This window comes from Pyrgilauda ruficollis, unplaced genomic scaffold, assembly GCF_017590135.1.
Source record: "Pyrgilauda ruficollis isolate IOZ18807 unplaced genomic scaffold, ASM1759013v1 scaffold10, whole genome shotgun sequence".
NCBI classification, from domain to species: Eukaryota; Metazoa; Chordata; class Aves; order Passeriformes; family Passeridae; genus Pyrgilauda; species Pyrgilauda ruficollis.
In genome coordinates, this window is record NW_024508101.1 from 4,074,160 (window position 1) to 4,092,479 (window position 18,320).

General features: G+C 42.5%; 1 protein-coding gene across 4 annotated transcripts in view; it reads left to right on the forward strand.

Moving 5' to 3' along the window:
- FOXP1 (forkhead box P1) overlaps positions 1-18,320 on the forward strand; it is a 376,939-nt gene that overhangs the window by 317,169 nt on the left and 41,450 nt on the right. For all 4 annotated transcript variants that reach the window (XM_041460973.1, XM_041460964.1, XM_041460982.1 and 1 more), the window contains one exon: positions 12,950-13,054. In XM_041460973.1, the coding sequence (XP_041316907.1) occupies positions 12,950-13,054 (105 nt within the window). The remainder of the gene's footprint in view (positions 1-12,949; positions 13,055-18,320) is intronic.

Consider the following 18,320-nt stretch of genomic DNA (forward strand, 5'->3'; position numbering starts at 1 on the left):
AGGCACCTGTGTTAGAATCAGCAGGCGAGCCAGCAGATCTGCTCTGTATCTTGGGTAAAAACACATTCTGGCTATAAACAAGGGGTTTAAAATAGCAGGAGCAGTAGTCATTGGCTGCCTGGCGTGCCCACGCGTCGCCGTGCCGCCAGCCCAGACTGGGGTTCTGCACAGGCTGCAGGGACACAGCTCTGGTGGCAGTGGTGACACTGCCCACTGTGGGGCTGCTGCCCTTGGGGCACAGTGACAGCAAAATTTCTCCTTTATGACTAAAAAGAAAACATCAGGTAAATGGCCAGAGTCACTCAGGACATCCAAAAAGCAAAAATATGTTCCCTGGCACCCTTCCTCCTGGGCCAGGGAACACCGTGGTGCTGCACTTGGTTTTTTCATGCTCTGTGTGTATGGCTTCCCTGGGAGTGAAACAATTCCAGCTGTAAATAATGGGTTAATGCTTTCATTCATTTGGGCTTTAAATGTATATTACATCTATGCTTTTGTCCCACATTTCGCCCAGTTTCTGTAAGTAGCAGCAGCAGCAGCTCTGGGGTTTGGTGCACAGCAATCTGTTAAGGAGATAAATAATCTGCTTTGGCATGACACTCCTACTCTCCTCTTTAATTTGTCTTACACAAGGAAAATTATAATTAAATCATTCAGGGTAAACCCTTGAGTGTAGAGAAGGAAAAAACACACTTTGGTAAAGATTGCCAATAGAGACCAACTTCCCTGTTGTGCCGTGCAGAGACATTTATCAATATTCAGCACTATTAAAGAGGGAACATTTCGTGTGATTTGTGAGGCGGATGCCAAAGCTCAAATCAAGCCTTGTTAAGATCCTTTCCCCATGCAATCATGGGCATTCAGCATCATTAGAATTCAGCACTGACTGTGTGTTTCATGCTTTGATTTTACTCAGACAATTTAATAATGTTTATTGTGCTGATTATATATATAAATTCACTCAATGCAATAAACATACCTCAGTCATCAGTACCCTAAGGGAAATATTTAGTTATAGATACTTGTATTCATTCAGGATAAGGGAAAGTGAGACCATCAACCAGCATGCAAACCTCTCATCATCTTATCAGCATTTGGGTTTCTTCAGTAACAAGCAGTTTTTCTCTACACAAGTAAATAAATAAATAACAGAAGCCAGTTAAGTACATCTGCTGTGCTTAGAAATGTCAGGGATAGTACCCACTTTCCTTCTTGTTCCACTGCATCTTATTTGGGAGAAACTTGATTATTTTCTTAAGAAAAGCACCAAAACAAAGCAGGGGGATGCCCAGTCACTTCAAGTGACTACTAACTGTAAAACCTGGTTAACAGCGGACATCCTGAAACCTGCATGCTTGGGAATATTCCCCATGTGGGAAGGTTTGGAAAACCAGAACAGTGCAGAATTCATCAGTGCTTTGCAGTGGGCAGAGATTGCTCCAGTTTGGGCTTGAGCTGGGAGGTCTGAGGGTGCAGTGGACTCCTTGTGCTGGTTCCATCCTGCACTGACTGCAGCAGAGCCAGGACGGTGGAGGCTGTACATAAACAAGTGAGTTAATGAAGATCCAGACCTGTTAATTTAAGAAGTGCATCTGTTGTTTACCAGAAGTAAGGTGAAGAGTTGCAGTTAAAGGCTTTGTGTCCAAGAGACCTTTCTCCATCTGCCAGCAGTCCCATCTCTTCCCCTCATTGCCTTTATACCATTCCCACATACACTTGAGTCTTGTCCTTCCACATAAGCAAGCAGCCATCTCATAGCAAAAATAGATGGGATAAACAAGGGGATTTTAAAATTGCTTTTTCTTGCCAGCATGACAGGAGGACAGGGTCTGGAGAAGGCTCTGAAGGGAAGTGAGGAATGGCATGGCAGACCATTGAGCTGCTGCTTAGGCCTAATGCCTCGTGTTTTACTGTTGTTATCTTCCATGCCAGCTGATCCTCCATCAAAATCCCAAGGCCCTTAGATGAGGGCATTAGGATTCAGCACAATTAAGAATTACAGACTTGGGTCCATTATTAATGCTCGGGATGAAACAGTTCAGCCTGCAGTCCATATGCTCCCAGGGCCCCATCCTCTCTTGGCCAGCCTCTCCACTTAGTCCCTGGCATTCATTCTGCACTGGTGCCAGCATCAGATCTGCTCAGCCATGTCAGCTCCCCTCGGTTGCTCCCTGCAGCTGATTTTAGTTCATTACCCTTCACCATCAGCAGAGTTGCATTGGATTAGGTTGCTTCAGATCCATTCTCCCTTAAGAAATAGGTATTCCTGGGCCCTTTCCTCCCAAGAGGTATTTAGCTGCTCCATGTACTCAAACCCCATCATGAGCTTTGTGCTCTTACCCATGGTCTGAGCAGCTTAAGTGCCTCCGTCCTTGCTGTGGAGCTGGATTGGACTGGGAGACTTGAGCTTGCATGGCCCAGCTGGGTATCTGATAAACAATCCTGCTTTGCACATGGCTGCTGTCCTTCTCCTTGCACCTGGAGTGGCTGTGGGGCTGCTTGGGCTGTTGGTGATGATGGCACTGTGACAGCAGGGCCCCAGCCTGGCCATCTCCATTTACTCTGTGCAGGTACAGCCCAAAGTGTCCCAGTGTCCGATCCCTTGGCACTCACTCCCCTTTCAAAGAAATGCCACCAGTTACTGAAGGCTTCCCTCTGAGTCACTCTTCTGTAATCAGCTTTGAAAAAAAACACCGGCTGTGACTCAGACCTGGGGCTGTTAATCTTCAGTTTTAAGCCTTATCAGGCACTTTTTATTGTTCGTGCTTTTCAGATGCGGGTGTGGAGCCTCCTGTGCGTCGCCCGCACCCACCGTCTGCCACGGTGCTAAATCAGTTGTACAATTCCACTTGCTCCTCACTCTGCCCAGGAGCTCCTTCAGCACGCTTCTCAGGGAATTCCTGCACTCAACTAAAAGCAGCTTATTTTACTTGCTTTTCCCTGTGGAAGATGCTAAGTTAACCAGCCTGTGAGTGTTTGATGTGGCCCCTGGCTGGAGGAGGTGCTGGGTTTGATGCTTGGGAAGCTGCCCCAGCATCAGGGAGCTCCTGCACGCCAGTGTTTCACTTCTCTCTGGTCCTGTGTAATAACCATCAGTTGTACAACTCCAAACACTAAGCTAATGTATCAAAAAGCACTTAAAATAGATTGGGTGAGCCTTGGCAGACGCCTAACAGAACTCTTCCAAATTTTAGCATATGTATTGTTTTATTCCTCCATCTGGCCAACAGATCATTGTTTGATATCTGAGTGCTTTGCATATCTCCTCCCTTTTCTTGCAACTGAGATACTTACACGTGCATTTAATACAGCTTAATGCTATTTTTACATACCAGAGAAATAGCTGATGGCTTTCTGTTAATTGCATGCACTTTGCAGTTAAACTTTTACTAAAACATTCCTGTCTAAATACTTAAAGTCCAATGAAAATTTGTCTTCTTCTTTTATTAGAGGTGTTTATGTAGTACTCTTAAAAAGGGACCTGGTTTTCGTTTACTGCACTGTGGATTTCTGTTTCTTTTTATTTCCTCCTATGTGCAAGTTGTCCTTCCTCAGAATTTGGTCAGGTCTGATTGTCCTGAAGAGCTGAGCAGCGAGCTGATAAAGAGCTGTGTTACTTTTTTGACATATATAGCACAATCTGAGAACAGAAACAGCCTTGAAAGGGCTGTAGAAGTAGAGAACTTAGGTGACTTTTGTGTGACTGTTTTCTGTGCTGTTCAATAAAAATGGAGCAGTTAGTATGACAGCTGTTACATCATGTTATATCGTACTGCTAAGATATTGAGCAGCATTTAAAGTAAAACTCCACCATTAAGCTGTATAAACTTTATCCATTTCCCTGTGGTTTAATGGAAAAAAAATGAGTTTCTCAATAAAATGACATCATTTTTCCCAGGTTGTAATGTTCACTTTACAACTGTTTTTCTTTAATTCAATTTGTTTTACTTTACTTTTTCTTGGCATCTTTTTTTTTTTTTTCTTGCAGTTTGGAGAGGGGGAAATCTCTTTGTAGAGCAGCTAGGTACTGCTCAAACCTCTCTTCCCTGCTTTTCCCTTCTCCTCACTCCCTCAACATCTTGTGCTAATCTGGAGCTCTATTTTTGTCAGGCAGACACGGTTGTATTTTCAAAGTAGTGAGACACACATTTAAATTTGGTAATCGGGATTTGTGGCTCTACCTGCTGCACAGTGAGGAGTGAGGGAAGGAACCCAAGGAAAATTGAAATTGCATTGCTTGCTGCTGGAGCAACATTTGTGAAATGCCATAGGGTGTTTTTCTGTATAGCTGGTAGTGGTAAGGTAGGAGGCCTGTAATTTCTTCTGTGTGATCAGGAAAACATATGTATATTATAAAGTAGATTTTTGTCGTTAAAAGGTTGGTATAAGCCCAGGCAGGGAAACTGCTAATATGTGTTACAGCTTGTCATTTTGGTCTGCATGAATAAAGAGGAGAGCTATTCCTTTGGGAGATGATCTCGGGAACTGAGCAACAGATCCGCTAGCCAGCAAATTCTTTTTAACTGTAATTTTCCTTTTTGTGTATACTCAAAAATAACATCGCGATGGGCCCTTAAATACCATTTCATACACAGAGCACAATTTCCACAGCACAGGTGGTGCTAATATAGGACAGTCCCCTAGGCACTTGTCGCCAGGAGTTGTACAGCTTGTTCAGTGTCTGCATCCATATGGCAATCTGTCCCATTCATAGAAAGACATCGTAGCTGTGCCTGTGGGTGCTGTGGTCAATGTAGTGTAAAAAGTAGATTTTAACTCTCGGCAACCTATGTTCTGCTGTTTGTTTTATTGTAGAATCCAATTTATAACGTGGGGGAAGAAAAATCAGCTCAGAGCAAATTCCAGAACAATCTGGCTGGCTGGGGTTTGTGTTTATTCTTGGAGCGCATGGTTAATCAGCAGGTGCACAGCCCTGCACTCCGCGCGCTCTAATGAACAGTTTACAGGAAGTCTTGCTCGGAAGAAACATTTTCCTTGTTGTTTATACTGTGAATTAACTCAGAAGTTGCAAAGCTGTAAACGATGTTAGCTGGCCATGTATGTCATGCAAGTCTGTTCTGTACTTCTTGTTTTTTTCTGGCTTTCTTTCCCGCTGTTGCATGGTTTTCCCTGGGTGTGGGATGCTCAGACAGGATGCTGAGCTTCTCTGTGCTCCGAGAGGGGCAAATCATGGCCAAGAAGCCCTCCCAAAAAGCAAGGTGCAGCTCTAGTGTTGCCCAGCAGTTCAGATCTAACTGTAGGAATGTGATGTGTGGCTGCTCTGGTACCTATCAGTCCAATGCCAAGTGTTGTTCTGTTTTAGTGGGACTATTTGTTATGCCTTTCAGTAAACACAAACAAATAGACTGCCTAGCACCTGCAGCAGCATATGATATTTACACTACCTGTATGATTCAGCACGCTTCCCTGGGGAAGCAGGCTTGTGTCCTCTGGATTTTAGTGCTTTTTTAAACAGCATTCTTCCAAGGGGAGAGCATGCGGCAGAGAGAATGCAGTGCTCTAGCTGTAGTTCTCCCTTGGAATCATTATTTATCTTAATTATATTTTTACAAACATTTCCCCAAGGGCACTTTGCTGCCGCTGCAGGGGTGTGGGGTGGGCGAAGGCCCCCCCAGCGAGCTGCCAGGCTGTGTGTGATGTGACAGTCACCTTCTGCGCAGGTTTTGTTGTGCCTGTGGGACAGGGGTGAAAAATACTGACGTGAATAATCCCTGTTATTCATATTTGTTGACGTATCACTGGTTTATATAAGAGTGGAAGACTTGCCTCAACTCTAAATGTAACAGAATAGAATTTTGTTGAACAAGTACAGATCTTGTTTCTCAGTGTTTTCTTTTACTATAAATTCAAATGTTACAACAGAATATAAATTACAGTAAAATAAGATTGGCAAACAGGATCTTTTTACAAAGTATGTATGTTCGTTGGTAATTTTACACCTCCATCTTGGTGAAGTCCAAGGTCTAATCCTGTGTTTTTATACTTGTGTGTGTTCTTAAAAGGGTTGCTGAATTGGGGCCAAAGCTTTGCCACTGCCACCTCCCTCTGCCATGCGAATTGGGTGTGTAAGAGGGTTGGGATTGCTGTGCTAAAAGTCAGTGTTAAAAAAAACAAAAAAAAAACAACCTGAAAAAAAACCCGCAGAACATCCCCCCAGCCCCAAAAAACCCAAGAAAGTGATTGGATCACATTTTTTTCCTAATTAAACTAAGATACTGAATCAATCCGTTTTAATCTGAATAAATTAGGAAACTGTTCAGAGAGGAATAAAATGAGATTTAGCAGGGATAAGTAGAAAGTAGCCCAGCTAGGAAATCAAAATTCCAAACTGCGGGTTTGACATGACACGTCAGCTGCTCAGCATCGGCTGTGTGGGAAATGGCTGAGGCATAATCGGGGTTGAGAAATTAAGGTGGGACACTCTGTGCCATGTCTTAGTCAAAAAGGTAAATGCAGTCATGGGAGGCATAAACATGCATGTTGCATCCGAGTCCTCTTTTTTTTTCCTGTTCTGCTTTATGCAGAACCAGTTAAACCACATTGAGTGTGATGTACAATTGGCCACTCTCTTGCAGAAAGGATAAAGGGAAGCTGGAGCAAATATAGAGGAGAGCAGCAAGGATGATAAAGGAGTTGGAGGGAATAGGCTATGAAGACAGATTAAAGGGAATTAAAGATCTACACCCTGGAAAAATAGAGGCTCTAGGAGGATATGATTATGGTATGTAAGTACATGAAGTGATGCTACAAAGAAGAAGAAGGAAAAAATTGTTCTCATTAGTTAGCAGTGCTGGAATTTAAAATCCAGCGTTTCAAATCGTGTGTATCTGGGTATATTTGATGTACTTTTCACCACAGTACCTAGGCACAAGGTTGAAATAAAAAAAAATAAAGAGTTTTAAATCATAGAGAAACTCGTTAATTCAAATGCAGGAGTGGAATTTGTACCAGAGATAAGTGATGAATTTTTTGCAATGGGCATTTCTTTTAAATGCTCTAGAGATACATTTAATTTCTCCAAGGAAGGGATGTAGGGCAGTGACTGTCCAGGCCCTGTGGCACTTTTCCTGCAGGGCTGGAAGAGGGGCTGCCACTGGAAGGAGGATGTGTGAGAGTGCTGGAGGGTCATAACGTTGATTAATAATCCAAACCATCCAGTGGATAGATCAAAACCAGAAGATGATGCTTCTAATTATCCAGTCTGGTTCTGCTCTTTGCAGTGAGGGTGGGGGTAGAAGGGAAGGGAAATGTCAGCCAGATTTTGTCTTAGTCTTGCTGCAGATTCTCCAGTGCTCTCCTTGCAGAACAGGAGTTTAGGGAATAGTGCCACAAGAGGCATTAATGGGGGGCAGTGCTTTGGGGTGCAGAGGTGGCCTCGTGTTAGAACAGCACTGCTGATTGCCTTCTGATGCTACAGGAGTACACAAGTTAGTGCACACCGATTAGAAGAGAGGATTTCAGCCTGTGGGCTGCAGTTTTAACTTGATTTGTCTTAAATTGGTGTAGTAATTTAAAATGTAATATAACCTCTTGTTACTTCCAATAGGGCTTGATGTAAAACATGAGCTGCTTCTAGTCCTAGGTCTGGATGTGGAATAAAGTAGTGAGGAAGAGGAGAAGTGCTCCTCTAAAAAGCATCCAAAAATTTGCAAGCCCAGTTGTAGAAAGAGCTGTCACTGACCACTCACATCAAATTCTCCCTCTCCTGTAGGCTCATGGCCTTCTGTTAAGCTTTATCCAGTGATGGAGAGGCATCACCCTGCTTGGACAGCCCCCTGTTTAGATCACATATCTGCTTTCTGGGCCATTCCTGAGGCTTGGACAGGAGCATTAGTATCTAGAAGTTGGGGGTTTTTTGTGTTTTTTTAGTTATTGTTTGGGGGTTTTTTAAATTCATAGTTTAAGAGAGGAAAGAGGTGCTGCACCACCTTACTAAGAATTTGAAGGGATTTTCACCAGTGGAACTTCACTGCAAAGCACATCTTAGCATCTTTGTTCGGTTGATTCTCTCATGAAGACAGGAACTTGCACTTGAGTACAGTTTGTACAATGATTTAATCATTACTTCTTCCGTTTCATTTTAAAATCAGTTACAGTGAGTGTTTCTGACTCAGAAAATTGTGACTTTTTCAGCAGCCTTACTCTTTCGGTGCCTTCTGATGAGCTTTAGAGCTCACCAGGCAGTCACAAGTGTGGGAAAGCAGTGTTGGTTCCCAGGTGTGTGTCTCCTTCTCCTGTACAGGACCAGAATTGTGGCATTTAGCCTCAATGGCTGTGCCATTTAAATCAGAGAGAGGGGGAGTGTGGTGTGAGAGAGAGCCCCATGCTCCTGCCTGGGCTGTACAAGATATCAGTTTCATGGCAGCTGGCAAAGATGAGGTCACTTCCCATTGACCCTGAGGAATAAAGTAAAATTAAAAAGGCAGTTCTGCACTTTCTAAGGGTGCTGTACTCCAGCTCCTTGCAGGAGGGAAGCAGGAGATGTGGTATTGATTTTTCAGCGTGCAGGTGGCTCAGGCATGTTCTGAGCTCTGTTAGAACGTGAGCAGATGCTTCATAAATGCAATAGTCAAGGATGCTTCTCTACATCACTGGCTTCCCCCAGTGTTTTGGCAAAGATCATTGGCCCAAGCAGATGTGGAAGAAAGAGAGTGGAATTATGAAGTATGTCAGCATCATGAATATTTAAAATATGGTCCAGTGTGTGGCAGAAGCACAGACACTGAGGCTTCTGCTTAGCTGAAGCTAAGATTTTATATCTATCTACCCGTGACTTTTTAGCCAGTGTGTATACAAGCACGGTACCCAGTTCCACATGGTTGATAAGTGGGGGTTGAATGAAACCATTTAAAGAACATGGGGAGCTTTCATGCCAGGGCTTTGGTCACTGCTTTCCCCAATACCCAGCATGTTCCAATCTCACTTCAGGGTGTCATTTTTACTCTCCATCAGCACTTAGCTGTCTCTGGTGTCTCTGTCTCCTGTGCTGTTGTGTCCCAGAGTGTGGTCCTTCCAGGATGCTGTAGCACAACAGGTGTATTCCTAAAGGTGAGTGGCTGGCAGGAGTGGGCTGTGCCAGTAGCAGCTTTGACAGCCATCCCTGTAGCAATGGGAGGTGAAATTTCTACCAGAACCTCTGGAGATCCTTGGAGTTACGAGGCAATATAGGGGGAAGAAGGAAGAAGTTAAATTTCCTCTCCTCTATCCAGCAAGCCCAGACGAGTTGTGGAAGTGCCTGTCCCTTTTCCCTTCCCCTCTGTACTGGAAACAGAGCTGGAAGCAGCCAAAAATAAGTGGACACTTACACAGTTTTCAGTCTCATACATGGATTTTGTTATTCTCTTGTCTGTCGTGAATAAGTGACTTAGGCAAAACATTTCACTTGCCAGTGTTCTTTGCTGTAGTTCGATGTAATAATGCATCACTATTATTTAGAAGTAATTCTATTGTGTTAACTATTTTTTATGCAGTATAAACCTTTTATGCAACATATACCTTACGAAGAGAAAAAAAACGCACGTTGTCTTGAATTTACGTCATTTATTCCTTCACTACTTTGAAAATTATGTCTTGTTATAAAATGATTTCCACTAACTGGTGTTGCATCACCAGTACCCGACCATGAATATGCATTCCTGGGAAGGAGAGAGTGACAGAAACAAACACCTACTCTAATGTGTCATTAGAAATCAAACAGACCTAAAACTTGCTTCTGCTTGCCAATGCTCAGATCTTCTAAAAGTCTGTCTCCGGCAGCGAGACCTAGGATGCATCCAGATTACAGAAGCTGTGCTTGCGTGCAGGCAAAATATCAGTAAACAATTTCAGATTATAGGTTTTCATTGTGCTCACAAAGCTGTTTATTTATGTACAGGATTAAAATCTTCTTTTTCCACCTCTATTTGCCCAAACAAAGTGAGTACTTAGATCAGTTCAACAGAGTTCTCCATTCATTTCCACTGGCTGTATCCTTTGTGCGTTACATCCGCCTCTGTATGAACCCTCTCTTTGTTTTGTTTTGAGGTGCTTCTTCAGGCTCCATCAGGGAACAAGTGACAATCTATAATATCTTCAAAAGTGGGATGGATAAAATAGCAGTAACCTGATACTGACACATAAAGGTCACCGAAAGGCAGGGCTGAAACCCCCCCGAGCAGGATGGGAGTTGCTGCCTTCGGAATGGCACAGTGCCTGCAGAGAGGGCTGGCGTTTGTCTTTCAGGACTGAGGGTTTTTTCTCTTTGAAATGTCTTATTTTTGGTAAGTTGAAGTAGTTCCTCTGCTTGGTTGAATGGCAGTGGAAGCTCTGCGTAGGTGTTAAGCGTGTTACGCGTAGCATCGTGTTAGCAAAGTGACCTTTTAAGTTCCCATTTACAGTCAGCACCAGCCTTTATGGTTATTGACAGCACGAGCCTTTGACATCCTGAGCATCATTTAGAGTTTGATACTGTCTTGGTCATTCCGTCATTTTCTTTGGACACAATATCAGGGTGTCACGTCCTACACAGTTTGTCTTGTCTTGTGCAAGTTCCCTGGAAAGAAAAGAGATTTGCGCTTGGATTTAAAAAATAAATACAAATCTCAGTAGGGCTCTTTCCGTTGACTTGGCCATGGCCTTTAGGTTCTCACAGAGAAACTTTTAAAATCCCTGCTGGGGGTTTAAGCCATGTGACTCCTGTTGATATTATAATGAGATTTACAGTGCTTAAACCCCATGGGGGACTGACTCCTTACTTGGCCATCACAAGTCCCAGTGTGTGGGTAACATGCACTGGGCAGATTCATACACTCCTTTCTTTTTCTTTTTTTGTTCTTCCAAACACACTGAAATCATAACTCTCATATGTAGTCTTTATGGACTTTAATGGAGTTAACATGAAAGCCTCCTGTCTCACCCTTTGCTCTATCCAGGTACAGAAACAGATGATAAACCCTGTTTAAACCCTGTTTAAAATAATTATTTTCTGAATTTTCAAATGTATATAAAGGATGTTTGACCATGTGCCTGTTTGGCTTGGATGGATGGTGTTCTTCAGCCATTCTGCCTCTTCCTCAGCTGAGGAAATGAGTGGTTTAGCATTTTTTAAAATTCCTTGCAAATAATGCATCGGTTCCTTAGTTCTTCTAAAAACTTTACAGAGATTCTCCTCACTTGAACATTTTTTAAAAGACTGATTCAGTTAAACCAGTCTAGTATTTGTATACAGAAAAGGCCTGTCTAAGGCTCTTTATCTACTGTTGTTTTCTTAGGAAATTACCTTGCATATTTATTTATGCTTGAAGGACTATTTGTAAACAGCCAAAAATAGGATATTAATGAAATAATAAATTAGGTTCATATAAAACACATAATGCCTTTTCTAGTCAGTACTTTTGAAATTATTTTTTTTAATGTAAAATAATTTTTAAAAATACCTTCACTAATCTTCAGATTCTTGTTGGGCTTAAAGTCAAAAGTGGCAGAATCTGGGCAGGAATTTCTCTTCCAACTAGTTTGTGTTTGGGATGACATCTCAGGAGTGTATTTACAGGGATCTGGCTACCCAGTGCCTCTGAAATAATATAGGAACACAATTTTGTCAGAGTGCACAGAAGAGGAATAAACAGCATTTCCAGGGGGGTTTAAAAGTAAAGATTTTGTCAGAGTGCACAGACAGATAATATTACAGAAGAGGAATAAACAGCATTTCCAGGGGTGTTTAAAAGTAAAATGACAAAAACTAGTCATTTATCCATAACGTTACCTGTAATCCAGGATGAAGTAAGTAATAAAAGCCACACCTAGATGCTGGTATGTGTTCATATCCTTTGTGTATGTTTGAAGTCCATAATACAGCACAGACATACTGTAGCAAAAAGATTTGCCATGAAAAATACATACATGTGTGAGCATAAAATAGAGATTTCAATATTATTTTGACATTTTGCTTTTAAAGTCATCTAAGGTTATGAAGATAGTTGCAAAAAATAATTCCTTTCCTTAGGAAGTTTCCATGCAGAAGTCGAATAAAGAAGATATTTTAGAATATGGTTCATCAGTGAGTGCAACAGATACATTTCCCTGAGCACCACATGGCCTGGATCAAAGCGTCTCATGACTTGGATCAGTGCAGCCAAATCATTACGTATTGATTGGAATCCCGCTGAAGGATTAACCCCTTAGTGCTCATATGAATTTTTTCCTTTAACCCTGGGTTCAGTAGTTAGGAGGCTCTGTGACGTTCCTGCCCAATCTTAGGCAAGGTTAATAGCCCCCATAACCCCTCGTGCTGAGGAATCCTTTGATTGCATGCCCCCTCTTCTTTATGGTGAATTTTGCATTTGAAAATACATCTCAAATCTTCTTTCTTGGGATGTAAGGGGCCGTATTTGTGCAATGAAACAGCCTGTAAGAAGAAGAAGGAAAAAAAACAACCAGAAAAAAACCCAACCCAGTAAATAAATAACATGGTGGGAAAGCCAAGGCTGCAAATTTGATGCTTTTCCTTTCTGTAGCCATGAGGAAAGCCTCAGGTCCGGCTGTGTTGTGGTGTAATGGGACATTGCTGCATGGAGATGGCTTCTCGATGAAGTTGAGTTGTAAATATGCAATGTTCATAAATTTTTTAGCAAAATATCAAGCAGGATATTAAGCAGGTCTGTCAAATGATTTCTCCCCCGTCCGTGTTAATTTAAATTCTTTACAAACCTCTTAATTAATGAATGAAATGTAGGAGGATAGCTAAGTAAGAATGACACATGTTTCACACTGCAAATGGTATTTAATTCTGTTTTGAAAAACCATGGGCAAGAGTCAGGCGGGTACCGTGAGATGTTGGGGATGCTTCAGGATCTGGTGGTTGCTGCTCTTTAGGAGTCTTTCTGAGGATGAATTGTTACAGCGCCTTCAGTTCACAGCACTTGTTCTCTCTTCTCTTTCTCCCCTCCAGTTTATCCCACGAGGAGCACTCACACAGCCACCCGCTGTACGGACACGGCGTATGCAAATGGCCGGGCTGCGAAGCAGTATGTGAAGACTTCCAGTCGTTCCTAAAGTAAGGATGGTTTTTTTGGCACTTGCATTGTACAGAAAGCATGCCCTGAAATTTTGTGTGCTGTCACTCACCCCGGGCCTGATGCAAAGCCCATTGAAGTCAACAGAGAGCTCCCTTTCACTTCAGTGGCTTTTGGATCAGGCTCAAGAACATTTTAACAGGGGATAGTAAATTAGCCCCATGGGGAAATTATGGTCTTGTTCAGTGTATTGCTATAAAACAGCGTTTGCAGTTCCGTAGCTTTTTTTTTCTCATTTTATTTAAATAATTTTTAAGTTGCAGTATCGATCATGTAAATAATAAAACCTTGTTTTAACCTTGATTTCACTTTAATTTAGAAATCTAGTCTTAAATTAACTCCATAATTGAACAGAGAATTGCAGAACATCACGTGAAATTTAATTTATGTCAAATAAGTAACTAATGAACAAAGTCTACACTACTAAAAATAAACCATAATTATATTAATTGGGCCCCTGCAGTTTGCTGCAGACCTTTTCCTTGCTGCCAAGGAACACAATTTTACGCGTTGCATAAACAGTGCATTATGGACTAGTGCGTGGTAGTGCGTGCATCCCGATGCAGGGAAGGACCTCAGAGCCCTAATAGCTTGCACATGGCTGCTCCACAAGTAAACCGTCAACCTCACCCCTGTTCCCATCACAAAAGAGTTCTTTGTCTGGGTAGGACACCAGGTACACACATGCTGTGAGGGCATCCAGGTTTCTGAAGGTTTGTCCCTGATCTTTGCTTAAGTTCTGTGGCTGGTCAGTTAAAGACCAGCCACCCAAGCAATGTTTGTGATTTAAATGCACAAAGGGACAAGTTTTTCTCCCATTTAGAGTAGTCATCTCGTGAAGTTAGGCTATATAAATACATGAGGTTCTTCAGGATGAATAAGTAGACTTACTCCCAAAAGGTTCAGCTGTACCTGCTGTTTCTGGGGCGGTTCCCTGGATTTTTATGTGAGGGAGGGAAGGCCAAAAGCAAGCAGAGGATGTTTGTTGGGTGATGTTAGATGATACAGATAGGGTTTTGCTCTCAGAACAGAATGGACCAGTTGTGGTTCCACTGGCAAAACCCTCCTGAGTTCGTAGGAGCGGCGCTGGTCCTGCTATAAACATATGTTACAAGTGAGGAATGGTACAGTAATGACAAGGTTCTCATTACAAGAGGATTACAAAATAAGAAGGTGCTAGTCATACATTTCCATGAAGGGTGGCCTCATTCCTTGTAATTCATCCTGTTGTTCACTTAAGTGAAATAAATGCTAATCTCACCATACTTGCCAGCTCATTCATATTCATATGCCATACTATAGCATTTAGACCTTTAAAACAATTCTCAATTTACTGCTGTAAGTGCAAGGGAAAGGTGCTGTGGTAGCCTTAGGTAGCAGAATAAAGTGTGTGGTCACATATGGTCAGATTGTGCCACCTTTGCTTCCTATGCTAGTCCTGTGTTCCAGGTGAGAGTGGCTGCTTTCAGGAAGATTCCATAGGAATCTTGAGTGGTCTGCTTGAGGTGGCCATGCATAGAGAACATAAATAACAAGCATGGGTAGAGGCAGGGCTGGTTTTTTATATGGTATTTTGGAGGTGTTTCAGTATATAGACCCAGTCCACCAGTTCACCTGGAGGAGATAACGTGCAGCAATCAGTTGTTAGGAAAAACCTGCAAACTGTGACCAGCCCAGGCTGGACTTGAAGCTGCTCCATCAGTTCTGCTTTTGTCACTATCAGTCTAGCTTTTGCCTCCATTGAAAGCTTTCAACAGCAATATTTTGTGTGAGCTTCCTAAACTTACCACCTTGTGTAAATTTCTTATTGTCCAAATGCTGCAGTGTCCAAAGTCTTACTGTTCAGAGTGATATTTAATCCAGAACAAATGCAGAAATGGATGTCCCTGAGCAGTGTATTGACACTGTTAAGAAGTGAGTGTTGCTTCATAAAATACCGTAGCCTTCCATGCTCCTGTGGAGCATCTTTCCTTAAAATTATGTTGCCATTTATCAGAATTCATTACTCAATGAAAAGATAACAGGTAGATGGTTGAAGTTCCTTTCTGATAGTTATGTAATCTGTGACACTCTTTCAATGGCCTCCTCAAGGGAAAAGCTCTTGTTTACCGAGTGAAATACAGCCTGTGTATCGAGTTTTGCTTAATTTCACTTACCTTGTGAAAAGGCAAGGAGAAGTTGTATGTGGAATGAAGGCCCTGTATTCCAATAAAATGATTCTTCAGTTAAGGGAGAAAAAAGGACTTGCAGGTCTAAAACATGGTTCATTTCTTTTCCTCCTGAGGAAGAAATATCATAACTGTTGGTAAATCAAAACCAGAGATTTGACACTCTTCTGTGATCATTCTGTAGTGTTTGTTCCCAAGGTGAGGTACACCACAGGGCCCTTGATTTCAAAGATAAATACTGTACAAATAACGATCCTAGTTGTCTTTCACTCACAGCCAACAGGAGGATGCTTATCAGAACCAGCAGATACACGGGCTATTGTACGCATTTATTTCCCTATTTCTTTTTGAAATAAGTCACCGTTTTGCTGTCGTTGTGTTGTGTTTCCTTTTTGAATCCATCAGCCATTGGTTCTCATGTGATGCAGTATCTTAGAGCTAACTGATAGCAGCAGGGGCTGCTGCTCTGCCTAATGAAACAGCAGCACCCTGCATGCTCCAGAACACTCCGTGAGCCTAAAAACAAAAACAAGTCCAGTCTCAGGGCGGTGACCCTGTGGCCTCTGCCGGGCTGCAGGGAGCAAGGTGAGGGCTGGAGGGTGCACACGTGTCTGGCCTGTTAACCAGGGCCCTCTCGCAGGCGGGAAAGGAGCAATTAGTAGCACAGAGCGACTTTCCTGCAAAATTGACTATATCCTTGATTTCATTTGCATGTGTTTAAAGACCGTGGAAGATAGGAATATATACCCCTTATACAGCAAGTTGTTCAGGAAATCCCGGCTGGAGGGAGGGTGGTTTATTCAGCGGGGTAGCCAGGGCAAAAAATTCAGAAGACTGAATAGGGTTTTATTATTCCCCACCCCTCCCTTTTTTTTTTTTTTTCCCCTATAATTTGATTGTGGGTTAGACGTGCTTAATCCTGGCTGTAGCATTTTTAAATCAAATATATTCTTTAAAAGAAAGGACATAGACCTTTGGAGAGATGTGGCAGTCCGGTGTTGCAGTGATGCTGGTAATCTGCTTCATGTGCATTTAACTTTGATGAAACGAAAGGGAGTTTATGTGAAAGAAACTACTAAGTGCACTCTGTAATGTTTTCACAAGTGTTTTTATCATGGTAACATCTTGTTTACTTTAGTTGCCTGCCTAAAACTACTTGGAACATGTTAAGAAAACATTTCGAGAAAGCTTCTACAAAGAGGCTTTTGTTTAGCAGCAACTGTGAGACTGCTCGGCTCACAAAGGTGTTAACTTTCAACCCCTTAAGCACTTCCACATGAAATTCCAGCAACTATGTTTGTGGTTTTGGAAAAACAAAGTGTATATTAAAGGAACCAGGTATATGCTAATACATGTTGAAGTAGGCCGGAAATCATAAATTGTTTCAAAGGCATTAACTGCGCTCGTTTTGCATGGCAGACCGTTCTGCACCGAAATCATCCGCACGGCGCGGACTTTTTAATCGCACAGGCAGCGAGGCGGGGGAAAGGCCGGGCTGTGCCTGGCTGTTTCGGGTTTCTCCGGGGCCGGCGGGACCCCCCTGCGAGCGGGGAAGCTGCGGGAATGCGGCCCCGTCCCGTGCGGGGGGACGCGGCCGCGCCCGCCGGCAGCCGCTGGTGCCGAGCCCGGCCCGCGCGGGGACGGTGCCGGTCCGGTGCCGGCTCCCGGAGCTTCCACAGCCCCCCGAGCCACCCCGGGCACGGCAGGGGGCTCGGGACCCCCGCGGCGGCCGAGGCCGGGGTGGCCCAAATCCCACAGTGCCCTCTAGTGCTCCCGGGAATGCTGCTGGGAGCGGGAGAGGCACCGGGAGCATCCCCGGGAGCAGCGGCATCCCCGACGCGGCCCCGCTCCTGCCCCTCCCGGGCAGGCGAGCAGCGGGCCAGCTCCAAATAACCCCCTGAATTCCTGTTTCATTGTTTTTAATTAATTAAAAAAAAATTTATTATTTATTCTATTATTTGAATTGTTATTTTTCCTATTATTTTAATTCTTATTATGTATTTTATCCTGTGTGTATTAACAGTCATTAACAGTTGTCATTAGGTCATTATTTATTCTAATATTTTTATTTACTTTAATATTGTAACTTTATTTCTGTTTTATTTTCATACATGCTTTACACACACACACACACAGATATATATATATAGATGTATATATATATATATATATATGAAATACTTCTGCTGATGGGATATATGTAGCGAGATCCATCGCCTTGCATTATCCCCCTTTTTTCCTCTCTTAAAGGTGCACTCAGTTTATGTTTCCCATTATAATTTCCGGTGTGTAATCAGAAAGCATTCCTTAAAAGACAGGGATCATCTTTGTTTCATACTTTTATTGACACTGTCTACCATATTACTGCGATGTCTAAATGGTAAAATTTATTATTAGCAATAGTGTCACAAAAGTCTGAGACAGCGATTTTCCTTTCAATAAAAGTAGTTAAAAACCTTTTAGAAAATCCATAATTTTGATTGCTGGTACTTCATAAATGTATAACTGGTACTTTTTAGCTGTCTCTTTAGGGAAAAATGAGTTTTATCACCTGCAGTACCTGGGTTAATGAAATTGTGTGTTGGAATTTAGCCAGAATGAAAGATGAGATCATTTGGTGGCACTAATATTGGCAACAGGTCTCATAAAAAGGTTCGACTCTTTTTAGAGAATTATCATTAGGGCTTTTTCTTTTTTTGAGCATGGGGGAGAGATTCGAGTTATTTGTCATTTTTGAAGTTTCTGTGGTTCGAAGATTTTTGTCTGCTGTAATATCCCAAACCCAGTGACCTAAAAGCCTTCGCCAAGGCCAAGAGAAACACAACAGTGTCCATCAGTGCCTAGTAAAGGAATTTACTTGCTTCAGATTTCAGCTCCAGTTCCTGTTTCAGCCCTTTAAAAATCACGACTCTCAGCTCAAATTTGAAATAACGCTGCTTCTTTCTCATGGTCCTCTGTGTTTGATTGTTTGTGGATATTAGCTGTCCAGGAAATCCCATACTTAGAGATATAAATCCAAAATGATCTTGTTTTTCCGCAGCCAGCCCAGGATGTATTAGACAGTTATGATGATTTGTTA